Below are 19,269 nucleotides of genomic sequence, written 5' to 3'. Positions count from 1 at the left end.
GCAGCATTTAGGATGGCAAACAGTGGCTTTTAGAACGATGTCTGCACGTGTCGTGACACAGGAATCTCCCCTTCACTCTTCTCTCATTTTAATCTCGCATAATCCAGCGATTAGCTCTTCTCGAGAAAATTATTGCATTGAATATATATATATATATATATATATATATATATATATATATATACATAAAACTTGAAGATGATTTTAGTTTAAAATTGGAAAACGATTAATGATGTTATTTTTTTTTATTTTACTGAAAATTTTGAGATATTACACTTGTGAATTTGATAAAAAAAAAAAAAAGAAATAAAGATAAAAGAAGATTATAAAATTCACCGAGAAATCATTTTTCCATTCATAAACTATGCGCGGTTTTTTGTCAAAAGATATAAAAAATTGTTTGATAAAAGATCTGGGGAATTCTATCGATAATATTATTTTGTCGGTAATGACCGTGAAAAAGTGATCTGGAAACGTTCAGATTACGTAATGCAACAATATTTTACAATAACTTTATCACTAGTCGACATTTGTTTCATATTTCATTGATCCGAGGTCAAAACATGAATGTTATTGACGAGACACACCTGTCGCGTGCGAAAACAATTTCGTTTATTAGATCAGGAAGATCAGAAGTCGCCAGCTGATGAGTATCACCTGAGAAATGTCTGTCCAAAAATTACGTTACGTAATATAAATTAATACTTTTGAAAGAATTCTTCTTCGATTTATACAAATTCAAGTCAAGTGTCTACGATCATCAATAATCGAAATTGTGATTAATGCATCAATTGTAATCGATCATATATAAAATGTTTATGAAGTGTCATAAGGAGAATCGAGCGATTCGAGAAGTCTTTCGATCAGTCTTTCGTTTGTCTTTACTTTTCTCCTCGAGAAAAACAGCGATATTACACACAGAACGGTTTTAATCCATAAGCGAGTTTCCCCACTACTTCATCTAATGTACGTCGATACGTCAGTAAGCCTTGAGCGCAGACAACACGTTCTATAATAATCCTCGATAAAAAGTAAAATCGAAAAAGAGAGAACAATAGCTTCGTCGAAATCGTCCGACTGATCAATAATTCGTGCGAATTAATCGAGCGAAATTATTAAAAGAGTGATTCTGTATATAATCTGCGAACTAATATAATCAAACAATTATTTATCACTTTGATTAATTAATATGAAGTATGGACATACTTAAAGAGCTTATAATTCACGATAAAGAGTTTTTATCTATAATTTAAGAGCAATTTGACATTGACATTTTTACGAAGGAAAAATTGATTGTAGGTAACGAAAAATAAAATTCTGCGACGTCAACCGAGAGATGTTTATTAAATATTGTTTTTGTAAAATTAATAGAATAAAATTTATGAATAAATTTTACGAAAAACGTAATCTTCTGCGTTGTTTCCGCTTGAAATAAGTCGCGCCGCTCATTTTGTTTGCTATCAAAATCGTTTATTGATAAAGGTGCATGTGTTAATTGAACCTTCACAGATCACGTGGCCATTTAAATTCGCATAAAATTTAATCGTATCTGTTTTTTTTTTGTTGTTTCAGATTCATATTCGTTGTCACATCTTGGTAAGTCCTCTCTCTCTCATTGCATGCACAGCAAATTATACTTAGCTTGAATCTTTATTTAATTTCATTAAATTCAGCTTATTTAAGTTAATATATTTTATGTTATTTTTTATTTTATTTATTAATAAGTATAAATTAAATCTCAAAGTATTTTCCGATAGGTATCATCACGGTATTGCATGCTTTTAAATTCTTATCTCTCATTTATCTTTCTTCACATTCATCACAAACGCTCGCGCACGCTTGGCATATACATTTTCATTGTATTTCATTTTATATCGATTTAAAATTTTAATAATTTTACTTAACTTATATTAATTTTATATATATAAATATCTTATATTAATATACTAATTACATTAATATATAATTATTTACTAATAATAATAATTTAATTATTTAATAATTATATTATTAATTTGTTGCATTATTATCAGTTTATTTTATTATCTCTATAATAATGCATAACATTAGAAGATAAAAAAGTGAGACAAAAATTTACATTTTTCTGAGAATCAAAAAATTTATTTTAATATCAAATATAAATTTATAATTTTTTTTTATGTTACAGTTAAACTTTCATAAATACATACCTGAAATTCTTTGTTTAATTCTTTATAAGTAAATACATACAAGTATAAATTAACTGTGACAGATGATTGCATACTAATTAATAAAGCGAGAAGATTATTTGCACAACTGCAATAAAAAAATACGTTTATGCGCGAATCATCTATTAGTTATATGGTAAGCACGATAAAATTTGATGGATTAGTATAATATTTAGTCTCGTGCAAGAATGATTCTTCGTGAAATTAAAAATTCCACGTTAAATTAGAAAATTCCAATAAATTAATTGACAAATCGATCGTCATTTTAAATATTATTTTCTTAATATAGCTGATGAAAAAAAAATCAATTATAAAGAATTGAGAATATCCTCGTAATATTTTCAAACTTTATGTTAAAATACAAAGAGAAAGAGATTTTTCTCTTTCATTTTCTCTAATGACCGGTTCTCAACCATAATCGAAAAATTAATACACTGCAACGTCATATCATTTTTCTTATCATGCAGAATTAATTATGATAGTTAGACTGTAAGACCTGTCATCTGCCACACCCATCACGGTGTTATTGATTTTCATCATAATTTCACATGTAATTATGAATTAATTATCGTATTAAGTAGAAATTAGAGTCGAGTGTTTGAGATCGAGATCATTTTCGGCATTGATCGGCGCTTCAATTGGATTTAGGTCGCGATGGAGGTCAGATGACAGCAATTTGCGATCGGAAAGGTCATGGCACGATCGTTATCGAACGAAAGCGATACGAAAATAGACCACAGAGGTGCCCAATTGCTTTAACGGCACTCTCTTCAATTGCTCATATTTGAACGAATGTCAAAGTATTTAAGGCACCTTTTAATTTCCTTTATTTAAAATATTGCATGTTTTCTTTGTTCAAAGAATACATTGTCTAATCATACAGGATATATAAAATTAGATACACATAGAATGTATTTAGACGTATGTCTCTCCATATTTTTACCATAAATTTATCAAAATTGGCGAAATATTGCATAACAAATTCATTTTAGCATTGCTAAAGTCTTATTATATACATATAGCATGTTTTAAAAAAATAATTCAAATTTTTTTTTTCTTAATGTTTTAAAAATACTTGTTTATCTTATCTCTATTCACATTTATTTTCTATGCGGGAATATTCAGGTTCATCAAATGACGTACTTTGCTCTGTATAGACTGAATATTGTTATGTTACCATTTACAGTCGCATTTTAATAATGCCTATACTATACGCCGATACAACAAAGAGTCACGTTGAAAAACAGGAAAATAAGTCAGATGTAGAATACCTGCATCTTAATAGTTCCGGAACTTTAATTGTACGTACAAGACTTGGCACAAGAATGATTGTTTATCCCTCTATGCATTTACATTGACGCTGACGAGCATAATTACGAAAATTAAAATATGGCATTCGAGTCGTTTGGATATAACAAATGTCTGTTATTGCGAAAATTTCCGTTAATAAATTTACTCTCTCATGCATTAAAATTAATTTAATATAATTCATTAATTAGGTATGTGGATGTGGAGATAGTATAAAATAGCGCAGATAATTTCAATCTTAGTGCGCCTACGACATAGCTTCATATAAGATAGCTTCAAAATTTTTCCGTAATCGCTTTATATGTTTGAGAGAAATCTAAAATAATTATATTGTATAACACTTTATATTTTTTTCTTTGAAATATTCCTATTTTTCGTACTATAAACTCTTGAAGATCATTTCGCAAAAATCTTCTTAGCTCTGTCATCGCAAGGTTTCAACTATATTCTTGATCTTATAAATTTATTTTTCGATGTAGATTTTATGTCTTCTAAACTTTTCAGAACTAAATTTTTTTACGTCGCAAAAGTGACCACTTATTTCACAAAATAATGGCGCATTTAAATTCCATATTATAAATAATAATCAGTATATTATTATAAGCCAATATTTATAAATAATTTGATGGAGTATATATGTGTACAGCACAAAAAAGCCATCTTTCAAAAGATATCTTAAAGATATTTGAAGGACGATAAGATGTCTTTAAGACTTTTTAGATATCTTTTAGGGACATGTGCGGTCTGGGTAATGATACATCATGATTTACGTTTTACATCGTGTTTTACGTCATAGTTCTAACGTCATTTGAAACCTTGGGATAAGTAATCTGTTATTGTGAAAGTTATGTTAACAAGATATGACGAAGAAAAATATTCCATGAAATTTTGAATATATTATATTTTATCATCCCTTATTTCTACAAAGTTCCCATTTTTTGAATTTTTAGATTGTTTTTCGTGTATCGATAATAAGTTATAAGATTCATGTCACATTCATGCTAAAATAAGGCAAAATGAATAATGTGTGTGTATGTTGTTTTAAAAATTTTAAAAATTTTAGATACAGAGTGTAATCGCAATATAGGTATTAGAAGTGCAAAACAGAAAACCTTGATAACAAGAATAAAAATAAATTTTACGAAATCGTATAAAAATAATCTGTAAAAATAAAAAAAAAGAATATGGATTTTAAAGTTAATATTTGTGAATACTTTTCCTCAACCTTTACAAATAAAATAAAACACTTTAATATGAAAATTGATTTAATCTACAAATATTAACATAAATTAAAAATATTAATTTTTACTTAAGACTATTTTAATATGTTTATATATTTAATAAAGTTATTGTACATATCGAGAAGAATTTCTTTATTTAATGAAGTTTAAAAATAAAGTCAGAGTTTCTCTTCTTTCGAACATTATCGATCAATTTATCGCATACACCGATCGGTTTAACGAATTCATTATGTATATTTGTATATAGTTTCCGTAGTTTATACAATCAGTTAATAACTGCAAGCATTTAGAAAAGCGATAGTGTACAAGACGCTGAATTATGGTCAAAATTTACGACCCGGTCGCGATAAACTTATGACACGCAGACGGCTGAAATTAAAAAAAAAAATATTATTTATCACAAAACTAAATTCTCACATGCACATACGTGCATATAACATTTTCAAATGCTCGATTACATTGACAGATGAAAAAAAGCAAAATTGTCGATACATTTTGCGATATCAAGGGATGACGTGACAGGTGATTAAAGCGCAATGTACAATAATTTTACGACAATATAAATAATTATGAAAGATAAAGAGTACGGAAGAGAATAGCTATCACGGCGGATACGCGTGAATCATATTGAACAAGATTAAAGTCATCTATTCATTGATTAATCACAATCACACAAAGAGCATAGATCAGATCGGCGAGTCATCTGCTGCTTTTACTAGGACAATTTTAAAATTATATATGTATAGAGAAGGTTACATGAGAACTATTACATATTGTTGAAAACAATCTGATTATCAATCAGATAAGTTTGAACGAAAAGAAAATCTGTAATAAAAAGGAGATTTAGAATGAGACATCTTCTATACCTTTTTTATTTAAAGGGTCTCGATCAATAGTTTTCACATAACTTCATCAATTTGATAAACACTATAATACATTTACATCTACATTATTACATCTTATTAATATATTTTACACTCGTTTATTTTTTTTTTCTAAGGAATTTTATTAATTGAATTATATTAATTAATCACTGTATAAAAGATGTTTAAAGGCCATTTACTTGTTTCTAAAATTGTCTCTCTCTTGCGATATAATAAATCAACTTATTAATAAATTATTAATCGCTTTTATATTTATTACAAGTGTCTTATCCGTGATAAATGCTGCTATTTTTAACAAGATAATCTAGCTTCTCGATTATACTATCATAAGACGGATTACGCGACAGCTGGATGATAAATTGCACTGGTACAATCATTCAGTTCAAAAAATTGTACAAAAATCATTTAAAATGAGAAATGTTGCGAATAAAATTTCATACAATTTTTGCATAAAATTTCAGTTACGCGAGATTTGTAGAATATGACAATAGTTGATAATGATGATGATAGCGACGTTTTTCCAATTTTCTCATAAATTCCTTACGTCATCATCGTTAGTGCTGAAAAACATGATTCGCGGAAAAACATCGTTTTTGCATGGCGGAATTGTGTGTGAACCGAATTTTCTGGTCGTCACATCACAGTGATTTACATTATTGCAATGCTACGCAGAATCGACTAATCTAGAACAAAAGAAAAAAACTTGAGACATTCAATTCAAACATTGAGACATCTACTTTTGAAGTGTATTATTTAATAGAGATATATGAAAATTTAAATCTTATAAAAAATTATGCCAATTAAGAATAATTCTTTCATACGTTATTATATTGTAATATTAAAAAAAAATTATATCTAGTAAAATGTAATATGATTCTATATTTCGTGTGTGTGTGGAATATATATATAATAAAAGATCTTTCTTTAGAGAAAGAAAGAGAGAAGCAGCCAAAATTTTAAGACGTCATCCTTCAGCTTCTATTTTTAATATCGGTCACATGTCCCCGAAGTCAACTTTTAACGACACATTTATTCGAAATATTTTGACGATTTTACTCACTAAAATTAATCAAATAAAATTGGTTCTTTATAAAAATATTTGAAGAATCTCTGAAATATTGGATCGAATCAATCAGACATGTTGACATATTTTTACGATTTTATTCGCTAAAATTGATGAAATGTCGTCAAAGTTGATTCTCCGTAAACGAGGGTTTTCTGAAATGTTCTGAGAATTATATGTAAATCCATTTTGGCGAAATCGATAACGTAAAGCACGAAGTTTGTTAATATTATGATTGCCAAAGATTAACGTTGCCAACGGCGTCAGCTGATGGCAACCTGTAGGCTGGTTTACGACAATTACGTCGCGAGTGAACAAGTTCCAAATTATTCGTAGACAAGACGTAGAACGTCTCATGATCGGGATATTACGCTGATTCATGGAAACATGTATTCTTACCTTGTATACACAAAGCGTCCACGCAGAAATCATCATGTATACTATGATATCCGTTGAATCTCTATGATTAAAACAAAAATTCTGCGATTTTAATTTATTTAAAAAAATGATAAATATACACTCAGTGTGTATGAAAAAACATTTCGCTTTGGTATCAAAAATTTTTTTTGTTGCAGATCCACCTACCGATAGCATCTACATGATATGTGGAGTGCTGATCGCTATGGTTCTGGTCGGCATCTTGATCGTCCTGCTCGCCGTAACGATCAGGTAAGAGAGAGAATGTCATTTTATCATATATATACTCTACATATATTCATATATATCAAGGAAAATGCCTCGCAGTAGTTTGAAATAATTTTAGATTTATTTTAAATGCGATTTTTTTTTTTTGAAAATGTTTTTTCGGAACACAAGTTAATTTTAGAATTCCTTGAATTACAACATATTTTAAAGTGATCGAAATCTCATTTCAAATACTCCGAAAAGAAATCGTTTGCCTAGAATGGCTCATTACCAATGTCATGATAAGCGATAATGGTCAATAAAATTCTTCTTAAAGTTATTCTAACGCGGATTCTTCGCAAAATGCAAAGTTATCGATATCCTATTCTGAAATTATTTTTTTCAAATTATTCGACTAAGTACAATTATTGTATGTAATGGTATAATAATAATTAATACGGAATATTTAAACACAAATCAATTATAACTTTCTGATACATTTTAAATTGAAATTATCTATTTTCTAACAAATAAAGTATTAGAAAAATCAATTTATACTAATAACAAATACAAATTTTTTTAATTTACTTTGCATAAACTTTATTCGTTTTAATTGTTTCAGAAAGCAATAATACAGTTTTTATATATTAATATAAAATGTCAAAATATGTTTTATTTTTCTTAAAAATCAAAATTTCTAGGTTTATATTCCCAAAACAAGCGTACAATAATACTGTTTATCTTATCTTTGTCAAATAATTTTCTAGTATACACAGGAAATGAAATTAAATCTACTAATAAATTACTAAATAAGTAGGTTAGCGTAAATAATGGTACAGCCTCGTTGTCAACATTAAATACGATATACGGTATACAACAATAAGATATAAGCGAAGGAAAATGGACGTAAGTAAAAAATAGATATTTAGTGATATGGGAGAGAAACGTATAGAAATAAATATATTTAAAAAAAAAAGAATAAAAAAAAACGGAAAAGGAATCGAAATCCGAGAGTATCTATCTATCTCCGTCTGTCTGATAGTGTCGCACAACGTCAAGACGTGTGGTTGAAAACGGACATACGTCTGGTGTACGTCGAGCAGAAATAGAGAACAGCAACATAACTTATGTATGTATATGCGTGGCGTAGTTTCCTTTTCAAAAATCTTTCTCGGAACATTCTCGCGTACGCGCGCGTCATCACAAGGCATCATCAAGATGCTGTTTCCCGTTCATTAGTATTTTAGAATAACGTCATTCTTTCTTAAGAAACATATACTTTGATTTTAAGGAAGATTTAAAATGAATTATGAATTGATAAAAAATCATATAACGTATTTTTGTATGAAATTATTGCAGACATAGAAATAAATATATCGAAATCATAAATATCAAAAATAAGTAATATCGAGAAAATAATGTTTGAAAAAAAAAATGTAGAATTTTGAAAGAGATATATCCTACAGTTAGTACAGTTTTGTTCCAATTGGAAGCGTTTTTCCGAGATTTAAAAATAATCTTTATTTTTTTTTTTTATGGAAATATGTAATTTTTTTTCTTAACAGATATTGATTCTCATAGTCAATTCACTCTCATTAAAATATTCACTATTTTTACAGAATATCAATAGAATATACAATAGAATTGATTAATGATTGTATCTGCATATAAGTATTACTATATACAATATTACACTTACAAAATACCATTACATATCTTTTTTTAAATACACAATTTCATATTTTTTATATCAATTAATTCATCTCATGATTCTGATTTGAATATTAAAATAAATATCAAAAATTTAAATATAAAATAAGTGTACATTTTTTATGAAATATTATTTCATAACATCTCAAAAAATATCATATATAAATCGTGAAACATCTCATTCAATATTGAATTTTTGATGTTTTAACACATCTTTATATATTGTTACATGATACATAAAGTATGATTTCGTTCACAAAAATAAAGTTTACCTTGAAATTTCAGTAGTACTTTCACTCGGAATTATACTGACCAAAGATGAAAGCAGAATAAATTTTAAAATATTATTTTAAATGAGTAGTAGAGATATATTCGAAGATATTCAAATGTAGGTTGATGAAAATGGAACAACTTTTATGTATTGCGATGAATAAATTTAAATAAAAACTTTCATTTTTGACTCAGAGACATCAAAAGTTACGAAAAAATAATATTTTATTAAATATATTTTTACTAAAAAATTATAAAATAATACACATACACATATTAATACATATATTTTTTTTCCTCCACTTAAACTGATTGATATTTTAATGTGTAAATTATTATAAACTATATATAATAGTCATTTTATCGATGTTTTACTTTTTTATCACATACCTTGGACAATTACTTGAAACTCGAGACGTTTCTATTCTTATGAGATACTAAAAGTATAAATACTATATCTCTTTTCACGAGAATTGTTACACATTTAGACGCGACAGCAATAACTGCAGATTTTTTCCGATGAAAAAAAATCTAGATTTTGCAATTTTCTTTAATGAAGTTCAACGTTTTTTCATATCAATTCATTGTTTCGCGCTTAATCCTACTATCAGACATGATTCATATGTTATCATCATGAGAGCTATTGATAACCGGTTAATATAAATTCTCGGCGTATCTGAATCTCGATAGTCGGTGGAAAACCAATTTGAGTAACTTATTCTAAGAATCAATCTCTTCCATGTCATATATAAGAATAGATTTTAAATAAGTGGAGAGATTAATTTTATTGAGATTAAATAAGTCTTTTTTTATCAATTTTGTTCATATCTTATTTAATTCAATCAATATATTAAATAAAAATTAGAATGAAAAGATTTATATATTTTTTGTTTTACATCTATTTCTATTTTACCTTTCTGTTTCATTTATAATAATTAAATTGCGTTCTGTTGCCGAGATTCAATGTGCTGTATTTTTTATTTGTTTTATTTTTTTTTTGCGCTTGACATACATACGCGCATAATGTAATTTAATATGAGAAATTATACGACAGCAAAAGCATATGCAACTGTAAGTATATAACTGAGAGATGAGGACCTTGCTATTATTGTTAGATCAGCGTAAATGCTGTGTGTATAATAGAGAAGTTCTATGTATATTAAGTAATAAAAGCGTTCTTACAGTTGCTGTTACATAATCATGAATTCAAAGTCGATTATAGTCGATTATAAAAAAATTATTATTTCGTATTACGTTCTGATAAGCTTCCTGCAATTTAACGAAAAATTCCTCCTCGCGATTATCTTACCTTTCTTGAGTGTTATTTTTTTTTAATTAATTAAAATGTATATATAATACAACTTGACTTGTTTTATTTTGTCTTAATTAATTTAAAATTCAATTATTTTTAACATTTTGAGATATAATTAAATATAAATTAACTTTATATAATTTAATTATTTATTTTGTTTCGATTAAATTTAATTTAATAAAATACATTTTATTTATTTCTTAATTTATTTATGATTTTGTTTTTTAAGTTAAAATGAATACGTTTCTCTCTCATCTTATAAAAGATATAAAATATTATGATTTATACTACGTATTCTTTATTTCTCTCTCTCTCTCTCTCTCTCTCTCTCTCTCTCTCTCTGTCTCTCTTCCCTCTCTCTCTCTCCTCTCTCTCTCTTTCTGTGTAATTTTATTTTAATTTGAATTGATTAGAAGTAAAATCTTATTTAGAAACGAAAGTTAAACTTAAAAGAAAGTATTAAATTAATCGCGCAATTTATATTAAATAATAAAACCAAATTTTAATCCAAAAATCAAAGACTACACATTAAGAATTATGTTATAATGTCACAATTTTTTTGATAAAATTGATAAATATCACGCACATATACACAACAGTTATTAAAGTGCGTACATTTTTTAGAATTCTTAGAATTTGCGTTTTTATATATTGCAATAATATACAATGCGTTATAAGAGAAAGAGAGACTGTGAGCAAAAAAGCGATACGTTGCAACGATAAAACGAAACGACTACAGCCTACCGTCATTCGGTTATGCATCGTGACGTAAAGATGCAAGTCCACAGCACAGACTTTCTGTCACGCGCGACTGGCGCGACAACTATGACGACGCACGCGAAATATAGTGATACGCGGGGGAATGGTTCGAGGGGAGGACACAGTCGTGCAGATGTACCGTTTGAATTTCTTCGGGGTGGCGATTGGCCGTTTGATCGAGCACTCACCAATCGCGATCGTACTCGGTTGTGACGTCACAGGGCCGTATAAGAGACGGGCACGCGTCGTTTTCCGATTCAGATGCGCGCTGGCTGTCGGGGGATGAACGAAGGTAGTTGACGTGGAGTTGACGTCGCGTCGGCTGCGGCCTTTCAGCAGTTGGAGACGACGCCGCGTGCCGTCCTTCTGGATTCGCGTTTCACCTGGTAATAGGGTAACCAAGAGGATATCCCCTTGGGTGCTCGAGTGTCAGGGATACGTAAAACTAGTCAGTGCGAGTATATCGCGCGAGTGTAAATAATAGTGATATCCTTGTCGTTAGTGAAGCGGAAAGTCGAAAGAAAGAGAGCGTGTTGAAAGTGCACGTTGGTAAAGTTATTTGATAGAGCGAGACCGAATTAGCGCGCGTGAAGAAAGTAACCTAGAAAAAAATTCTGCTACGTTCCTAAAACTGACAGATAGAGAGAGAGAGAGAGACAGAGAGACAGAGAGAAGGAGAGGGAAAGAAACTTCAAGGTAAAAATCTGCATTTATCTGCGAGAAAAACATGAATGCGAAAGTATCGGAGTGAAAGAAGGTCGCACAGCATTCCTAATCCTTTAAATCAGTCAGATTAAGGAGAGTAAAAACCGAGAGAAGATCTCGTTCCTCGATACAAAGAGACAGCTGATTGATTCATGAGGTTACAGCTCCGCGTGTACAAGCATAAGAGAGAGACAGAGACACATAGACTGAGATTTTTTCCTTGTTTTTTTAGAATTCCTGTATCGCTCGGGAAAACCCGGAGCACATCTTGAAATTCTTAATGAATAGAAAATACACATTTTGCAGAATTGTCGATACGTATAATTCTAAAAACTTAATTCCATTTCTTGAAAAATATTTTTTCAAACTTGGATTACGCAGAAGCTTGATACTATAAAAACAAAATTGATCTTATAACTTTGAGGAAATTTGAGTTCCCTGGAGAGACTCAAGATAAAGAAAACTCGGGTTTTTACAAATTTTCGATTAGCGAAGATAGGCAAATTCACGAGGCTGTACCAGAAATATAGAAAGATGGTTGGCAGCAACGGGACCATGATCGCGATCCGCCTTGTCCGCAGCAAGCTGCGGAAACGCGAGGATCAGTCGAGTACGGACGCGGTGCACCCTGAAGCTACGGTGGTGCAGACAGCAACCTCGCCCGGGACGATCGGGACGGCGCCGACGACACACCCCGACGATTGCTGCACGCAGATATCCTCCTCCACGACCACTATATCGACCGATATCGGCAACGGTATTTGCAATGAACACGTCTATGCTACGACTACGGTCACGCCGTCCGCCAATCCCGTCGAGCCGTTCGCGTGGCAATTCCCGCCCCCGTATCCACCACCCCACCTGCCGCCACCGCAATACACGTTGTACAACGATCAGGTTGGTATACACCTTGTATATATCTTGTATTTTATATCTGCGATTTTGATGGTTCTCAATTCTTGTTTTTATGGAGAAAGATCTGAAAACAGTAGGTTTTTACTTAAAAATTATAGTATCAATAACAAATAGACGAATTGAAAAAAAACGATGTTAATCATGATAAATAAATACGCTATGTTCAAAATTAATGCCACTGATTTAAGCTAATCTTACCGCACAAATATTAACTTTCTATATTTATTACGAGCGATATTTATAAATTCTTCAAAAATACAACAAACATTAAAAACATCAAGTTGCTATTTGATATTTAAATTACTTTGAGATACGAGCAATTCTTTTTTCCTAGATATTTAATTCGCCATGTATCAAATCTTTTATATTTTAATTGATTTTGCAATTATATTATCTTTTAAATGATCATATAAATTAATCCTGTAAATAATATTTAAAGAGTTTTCATAAAATTTTTTGATAAATATTAACAAGAAGAATAATCCCAGAATAAGCTGAAACGCGCCGACTTTTTTATCTTTAATTGTTTTAGAAATTGATAGTCTTATATAATCAGAGGCTTATAGAGTGTCTCAATTTTATATACTAAAACTGTTTCAACATATTTTGTTATGTTTTTCTGTAAGATATAACAATACGGAAGAGAATATTATTTTCTGTGTTCCAAGCCATTTGCGCGGTAAGACTCGATTAGCTTAGGTCAGTGGCATTAACTTTGAATATAGCGTATTTATCATCTCAGTGGTTCTCAAATTCGAGATTCTGGAAATTCAACATCGTTCTTCATCAATTATCTATTTATTATTAATTTATAAATTATAATGTTATATATTTATTTGCTTAAAGGTAAAACGCAATATGCAGTAAAGGACAAAAATCTAATTTATTTTTCTCAAATTTCTAAGTTTTTTAATTTACCTAAAAATATATTAAGATTTTCAAAACGTTTTTCAATCCTTAATCAATAACTTTTATCGGATTGTTGATCATAAATTAGAAATCGATGATATTGAAGCAGATGTAGATAACCATTGATCATTCTTTCTCGCGATCTATCAGTTGATCTAACTGTCTCAACGACTAACCGCTTAACCGGTGGAGCCAGTATTACCAGATTTTACTGGTTTGTCCCTGCTATACTGTCCAATGACTCGAGGACATGCGATGTCCTCGACCGGAGATATCCAAAAAAAGATTCGCAAGCGTAGAAAGTGGTAACGCAGTTGCGGCTGAAATTCTGTAAGGGTCGATTTCCTTACGACAAAAACGTACGATAGGTCTTACAAACTTCTTCATGCACGCTCGAATGTTAATGTCCTTATTTCAATTCATATTCCAAAAAAACGATCTGCAATTAAATAATGATTCAATCTTAAATAAAGTTTAATTCTTATTTAAAATTGAAATCTTTTTTGCAATTTTAATTTTCTAAAACAATTTAAAAAAAAATTTTAACTTGAAATTTAATGTAATGTTAGATTTGTTACATTGTATTTACAATATATATTTTTTTTTTGTGATTCTGTATCAAAAATCGGATTAAATTTTTTTTCAAAAAAGCAATCAATTTTACCGCAAGATATATTTGGGATATTTAATTTTAATCATTTTTGATACATTTTCTATAATACTAAAAATAAAAAAGTCAATCGATAAAAGTCGGAACAGTAACCTGCGGCCATCGCGGTTTTACGCTACTTCGTGGACGATCGATTATTCCCGCCGTACAAGCCGCGATCAGTGGATTGGCTGCAAAATGCCTTTTATCGCTTTAACACAACGTGGAAAAGCTTATTCGATCACGACGAATAGAACATCGTTTTTTTTTAATTTATTTTTTATATATTCATTTGATATTGTTACCTAAAAATAATAAAATATTCTAAAAATTTTTTCTAGAAAACTTATCCTCATTGTACAATTAAGTCATGGCACAATTTAATGATTCTGCAATAAAATAGATTTGCATATAGAGAAGAGTTGATGAGAAAAATTAATTTCTTTATTAAAAACGGAAAATTAAAAAAACTTTATATTTAGAGTACTTGAAATAATCGTTATCGAATTCAGAAAAATAATTTCATTATATTAACACGTTATTAACAAATTAATAATGTATCGTAAATTCTTAGTTGCATTGTATAAACTGTAATTAATTTTACACGGACATGATACCGCGATAAAATTATTTTATTAGATCTAATAAAAAGCGATAGAATGTACCTATAAATACACCGGTGAAATGGGTGCAGTTCTTGATGCTTCTCCGACCTGACGCTAAATTTAGCGTCGCCGGTGGGCGTCTACGTATCGTTGAGTACCGAATAGGCTGCAGCTGTCGAGGCGTTTATTTCTTGAAAAAAAATATCTTTCCTCTGTCTGCGATATTGGCAGGATTAGAATCGCCGGAATTTTAGCTAATAATATAAATCTGTGGTGAGCTGCAAATGATAAAACTCTATTATAGTCGCTAGATATTCAATCTTATAATTTTTGAACAATTAAAGAAAGACAAACCGCATTTGAAGATGCAAATAAATAACGAAATCTTTTATTTTTCGTTCGATTTTAAATCGATTTTACTTGAGTGGAATCTTGATTTAAGATATAATACTTATTAGTATAATTAATATGAAAATTTTAAAACTGAGAAAATATATCTAATTAATCCTTTTTACTAAATACATTTTTGACAACTTTGTTCTACATAATATAACTTGATTAATTTATAATAAAGATTAAAAAAACCTTCTGTCTGGTTTTACAGGATACTCTTGTACACGCCTTGCCATCGCATAGGCCTGGGTTTGCGAAGGGCTTCCGCAAGAATCTCGGCGGACGCTGGCGCCGGTTGGTAAAACGGAAAGCCGAATCGGATACCTGTGCCATTCCTCCCGAACTGAAGGATCAGCTGAAAACCATCTATGTCTATTAACATCCGAAAGCCTGTCCTGAGAAAGAGTCTCTGAAAATTATCAATAAAATTCTGTCAAACATGAAAAAAGATTGATAAAAGCAAAAAGAGACTCTAGTAAAAAAATTGAGAAAAATATGAAAGAGATTGACAGGAATGAAAAAAAGATTAGGAGAAAAATGAAAAGGAATTGAAAGAGTATAAAGAGTTGGTAAGAATATGAAAACGAGTGATAAAAACACAAAGATAATTGATAATGAAAATGGCTAATAAAAATACGAAGAAGATTGGTAAAAGGACGAAGAATTGGCAATGGATTGAAATATATATGTTCAAGAAAGGAATAGAGTAGGTCAATTTAATGATAGCTGACATATCAGAAAGTGCCTAAAGAAGATGCCTGATCAAAGTGCCTTCTTTTATTCCACGAGCGCCTTTCTCACGAGACTGATACCGCGAAGAAACCGTGATATATGGGTGCGACAAAGCGAGTTATCTCGTAGCTTCTGCCTGTACGTTTCTGCGCACTTAGTATAGTCGATAGATCGCCGTATTTCGGGTAATTAACTAGTATTAGTATGTCAGCTTGATTTACGAAAATACGAGCAGCCTGCGATCGATTATTCAACAAGTTTCAATATTTCTCTCAAAACTCAACTCCTAAATCTGTTCTTGATTAGTCCCGATCGAATCTCGATTTACAGTTTTCAGTAAGTCAATAATCGCGATCTCGAGAGGAAATTCAATATTGTAAAACTTTAAGTATTATTTATTAAGAAAAACAGTAGTATATAATTTTCCTAAAGTGCAAACTAGTCGTATGATGGATGGGAAAAACGCAGCTGCTGTGTGTCATCGTGCGTTATATTACTCTGACGAAATAACACAACGAAACCAGCAACAATCCGTTCTTTATTTAATTTATAAGTATACAAAGCGTTCAGAGCTAAAGTGGATCAAAGATATACTTTAAAAGGTATCAAAAATAATCAAAGATATACTTTTTTTTTAATATGGTTACATATTTAAAACTAAATTTACAAATAAAATAGACTTGATCCATTTTGGCTTTATCTCGTGAATTTCTTCTTGGGCAGTTAATTTTTAATCTATCTTTTATATAAGCAAAATCGATCGTCCCCTTGCTCATTTTCGTAATCAATTTTCGTAGTCGCTGACCTAAACATGTATAAATAAAATGTAGTGATTTTTTTGGATGTCTGCGGGATATATGATTTAATCAACAAATGGACTTTGGTATTCCTAAACTCCTCGGCCTGAAGAGAAGAGGGTTCTAGGATTCATGAATCCAAAAGTTCCTCCCGCTTAGAACAGAATACGGCGCCTCGCGTAATAATAATAAGATAGGCCAATTTATAAGATTGAGTCGAATTACTATGACGGCTCATATTGAGCTCGCATAATTGTAACGCTGACGTGATATTTCATTTGTACGCTCGCATTAGGCCTTTAACCGTTATTGATTCACAATTTAATTTGTATACGACGAGAGAATAAAGTATTATAATAAATATTATATTATTTAAAGAATTATAACAAAATATAATAATTAAGAATATTATATTATTTTAAAAAATCACGAAAACTATTTATATGATAAATTAATTGAACAATTATTTCTATATTAAATTTCTACAATTAATTTCACAAATAGTAATTTAACAAATAATGAAATATTTATTTTAATAATTTTTATTTATAAGTAAATTGAATATAATTTTAATGACTTTTTTTTTAAATTGTCGGTTGAAGGATTGCACTGCGTAGTGATGCCATGAAAGAAGTTTTTTGCGTCAGCAATTAATTAATTTATAGTGATTGACGGAGATGATATTCGATCTTCCGAAGTTCTGCAGATTTTCTTGGAATTATCATGAAACTTAAAATATATTTATAAACATAAAGTCTTTCCTATGTTATCAGAATTCATTGAAAATTATTTTTTGTATTTTAATAAATGCCATGGATATTCTACATAAACAATTATTTATATAATTTTGATTGATTGATTACATAAATTGACATATGACAATTATTATTTTAATTTTTCATTATTTTACATATATAGATCATTAATTTTAGAGCATTTTAATTATTTTTCATATTTTTTGATATTTTCTCTATTTTTCTCTATTGGCAAAGATATTTTTTATCTTCATGCTAATTTCTGTGAAAATATGCAATACTTCACGAATGACCGAAAACCTAGAATCATAATCCTCGTTATTATATTGCAGATTGTAAATAGAATAACGAGAAATCTATCAATGTTTAGAGTTCTATACTTTTACGAACATAATCGACGAGATTTCTCTTGCAATAGTGATTTAATGAAATGTTGTATTGACTCGCGACTTCAATTTTTTAAGTATTATAAAAATATGAGAAAAGAAGTTTTTTTTACACGATGGACACACAAAATATTTAACCAATGTGTATTATTATTATAGTTTTATGATAATTCAATGATTAATTTGTCAAATTTTGAAGAAGAAAGAATAACTCAAAGAAATAATCCTTGCTAGCCAAAGCTAGATAATTGAAGTGATTATTTACAGAATATACATTTCATTTCTCACATAAATATAATTTAAATTAAAACTGAGATAAAATACATTGCGATCTAAATTTTAATATAATACTCTTTCAAATAAATATGAGAATTATCTGAACACAGAAAAGAGATACAATATTAATATCAAAAATTGTATTGCAAATAAAACATGTAAAATATTAAATAAAATTTTTTATTAATATACTTAAGTCGCGTGTCATAAAGTGTATGATGTTGTGAATTTGTATATATCGAATATCATTAATGCACCTGATTGTACAGTGGAATTGTACAGCACATGCCGTTTTTGTTCTTTTCTCCGTCTTCTTTTCTTTGTAAATAATCAGTATCAAGATGGGGCTGCGAGTTCCCGTCGCCTAGTCACTCATTCAATTAATATTTCGTTGAAATGTTGTAATTGTAATAATGAAAACCACTCGGTGCAGCTTTCTCTCTTCTGTCTGAAATCAAATAAAGAAATAAAAAGATGTTACAAATATATAGAAAAAAATTGTGATTTATTTGACTCTAATATACAATACACAAAATGTTTCGAAATTTTTTTTTCCTTGTATATTAATGTAGAGTCCTTTTGATTTTAGTTTGTAAATTGATTATTCAATTTTATCGTTTAATATTTAACGGTCAAGAATAAAACTCTAAAGAAAAAATAATACATTTCTTTAAATTTTCATTGCATTCCGATCACTGCCAGTACTGAAAATCTGTAATGTACATGATGTAAATTATGAATTTGAATATCGGAAAACAATTTTCATTTA

The 19,269-nt window shown here is 29.4% G+C and overlaps 1 protein-coding gene and 1 long non-coding RNA gene across 11 annotated transcripts in view; one reads left to right on the top strand and one right to left on the bottom strand.

Moving 5' to 3' along the window:
* Positions 1–18,998, top strand: part of LOC126856702 (uncharacterized) — a 55,593-nt gene extending 36,595 nt beyond the window's left edge. For 7 of the 9 annotated variants that reach the window (XM_050605462.1, XM_050605458.1, XM_050605457.1 and 4 more), the window contains 4 exons: positions 1,573–1,596; positions 7,279–7,372; positions 12,665–12,980; positions 15,766–18,998. In XM_050605462.1, the coding sequence (XP_050461419.1) occupies positions 1,573–1,596; positions 7,279–7,372; positions 12,665–12,980; positions 15,766–15,933 (602 nt within the window). In that variant the 3' untranslated portion in view covers positions 15,934–18,998. The remainder of the gene's footprint in view (positions 1–1,572; positions 1,597–7,278; positions 7,373–12,664; positions 12,981–15,765) is intronic. The other 2 variants (XM_050605463.1, XM_050605465.1) reach the window with 1 other exon arrangement.
* On the bottom strand, positions 13,523–15,892 carry LOC126856704 (uncharacterized). Of its 2 annotated transcripts, none has more exons than XR_007688396.1 (3): positions 15,747–15,892; positions 14,671–15,439; positions 13,523–14,346 (listed from the first exon to the last, which is right to left on the bottom strand). It is a non-coding gene; the product is annotated as an uncharacterized LOC126856704 (long non-coding RNA). The 2 variants fall into 2 exon arrangements; XR_007688397.1 differs by lacking the exon at positions 13,523–14,346 and having other exon boundaries at positions 14,498–14,861; positions 15,222–15,439.
* Positions 18,999–19,269: the final 271 nt, after the last annotated feature.

Source organism: Cataglyphis hispanica, chromosome 19 (genome assembly GCF_021464435.1).
Source record: "Cataglyphis hispanica isolate Lineage 1 chromosome 19, ULB_Chis1_1.0, whole genome shotgun sequence".
NCBI lineage: Eukaryota > Metazoa > Arthropoda > Insecta > Hymenoptera > Formicidae > Cataglyphis > Cataglyphis hispanica.
This window is presented reverse-complemented; position numbering and strand designations above follow the sequence as displayed.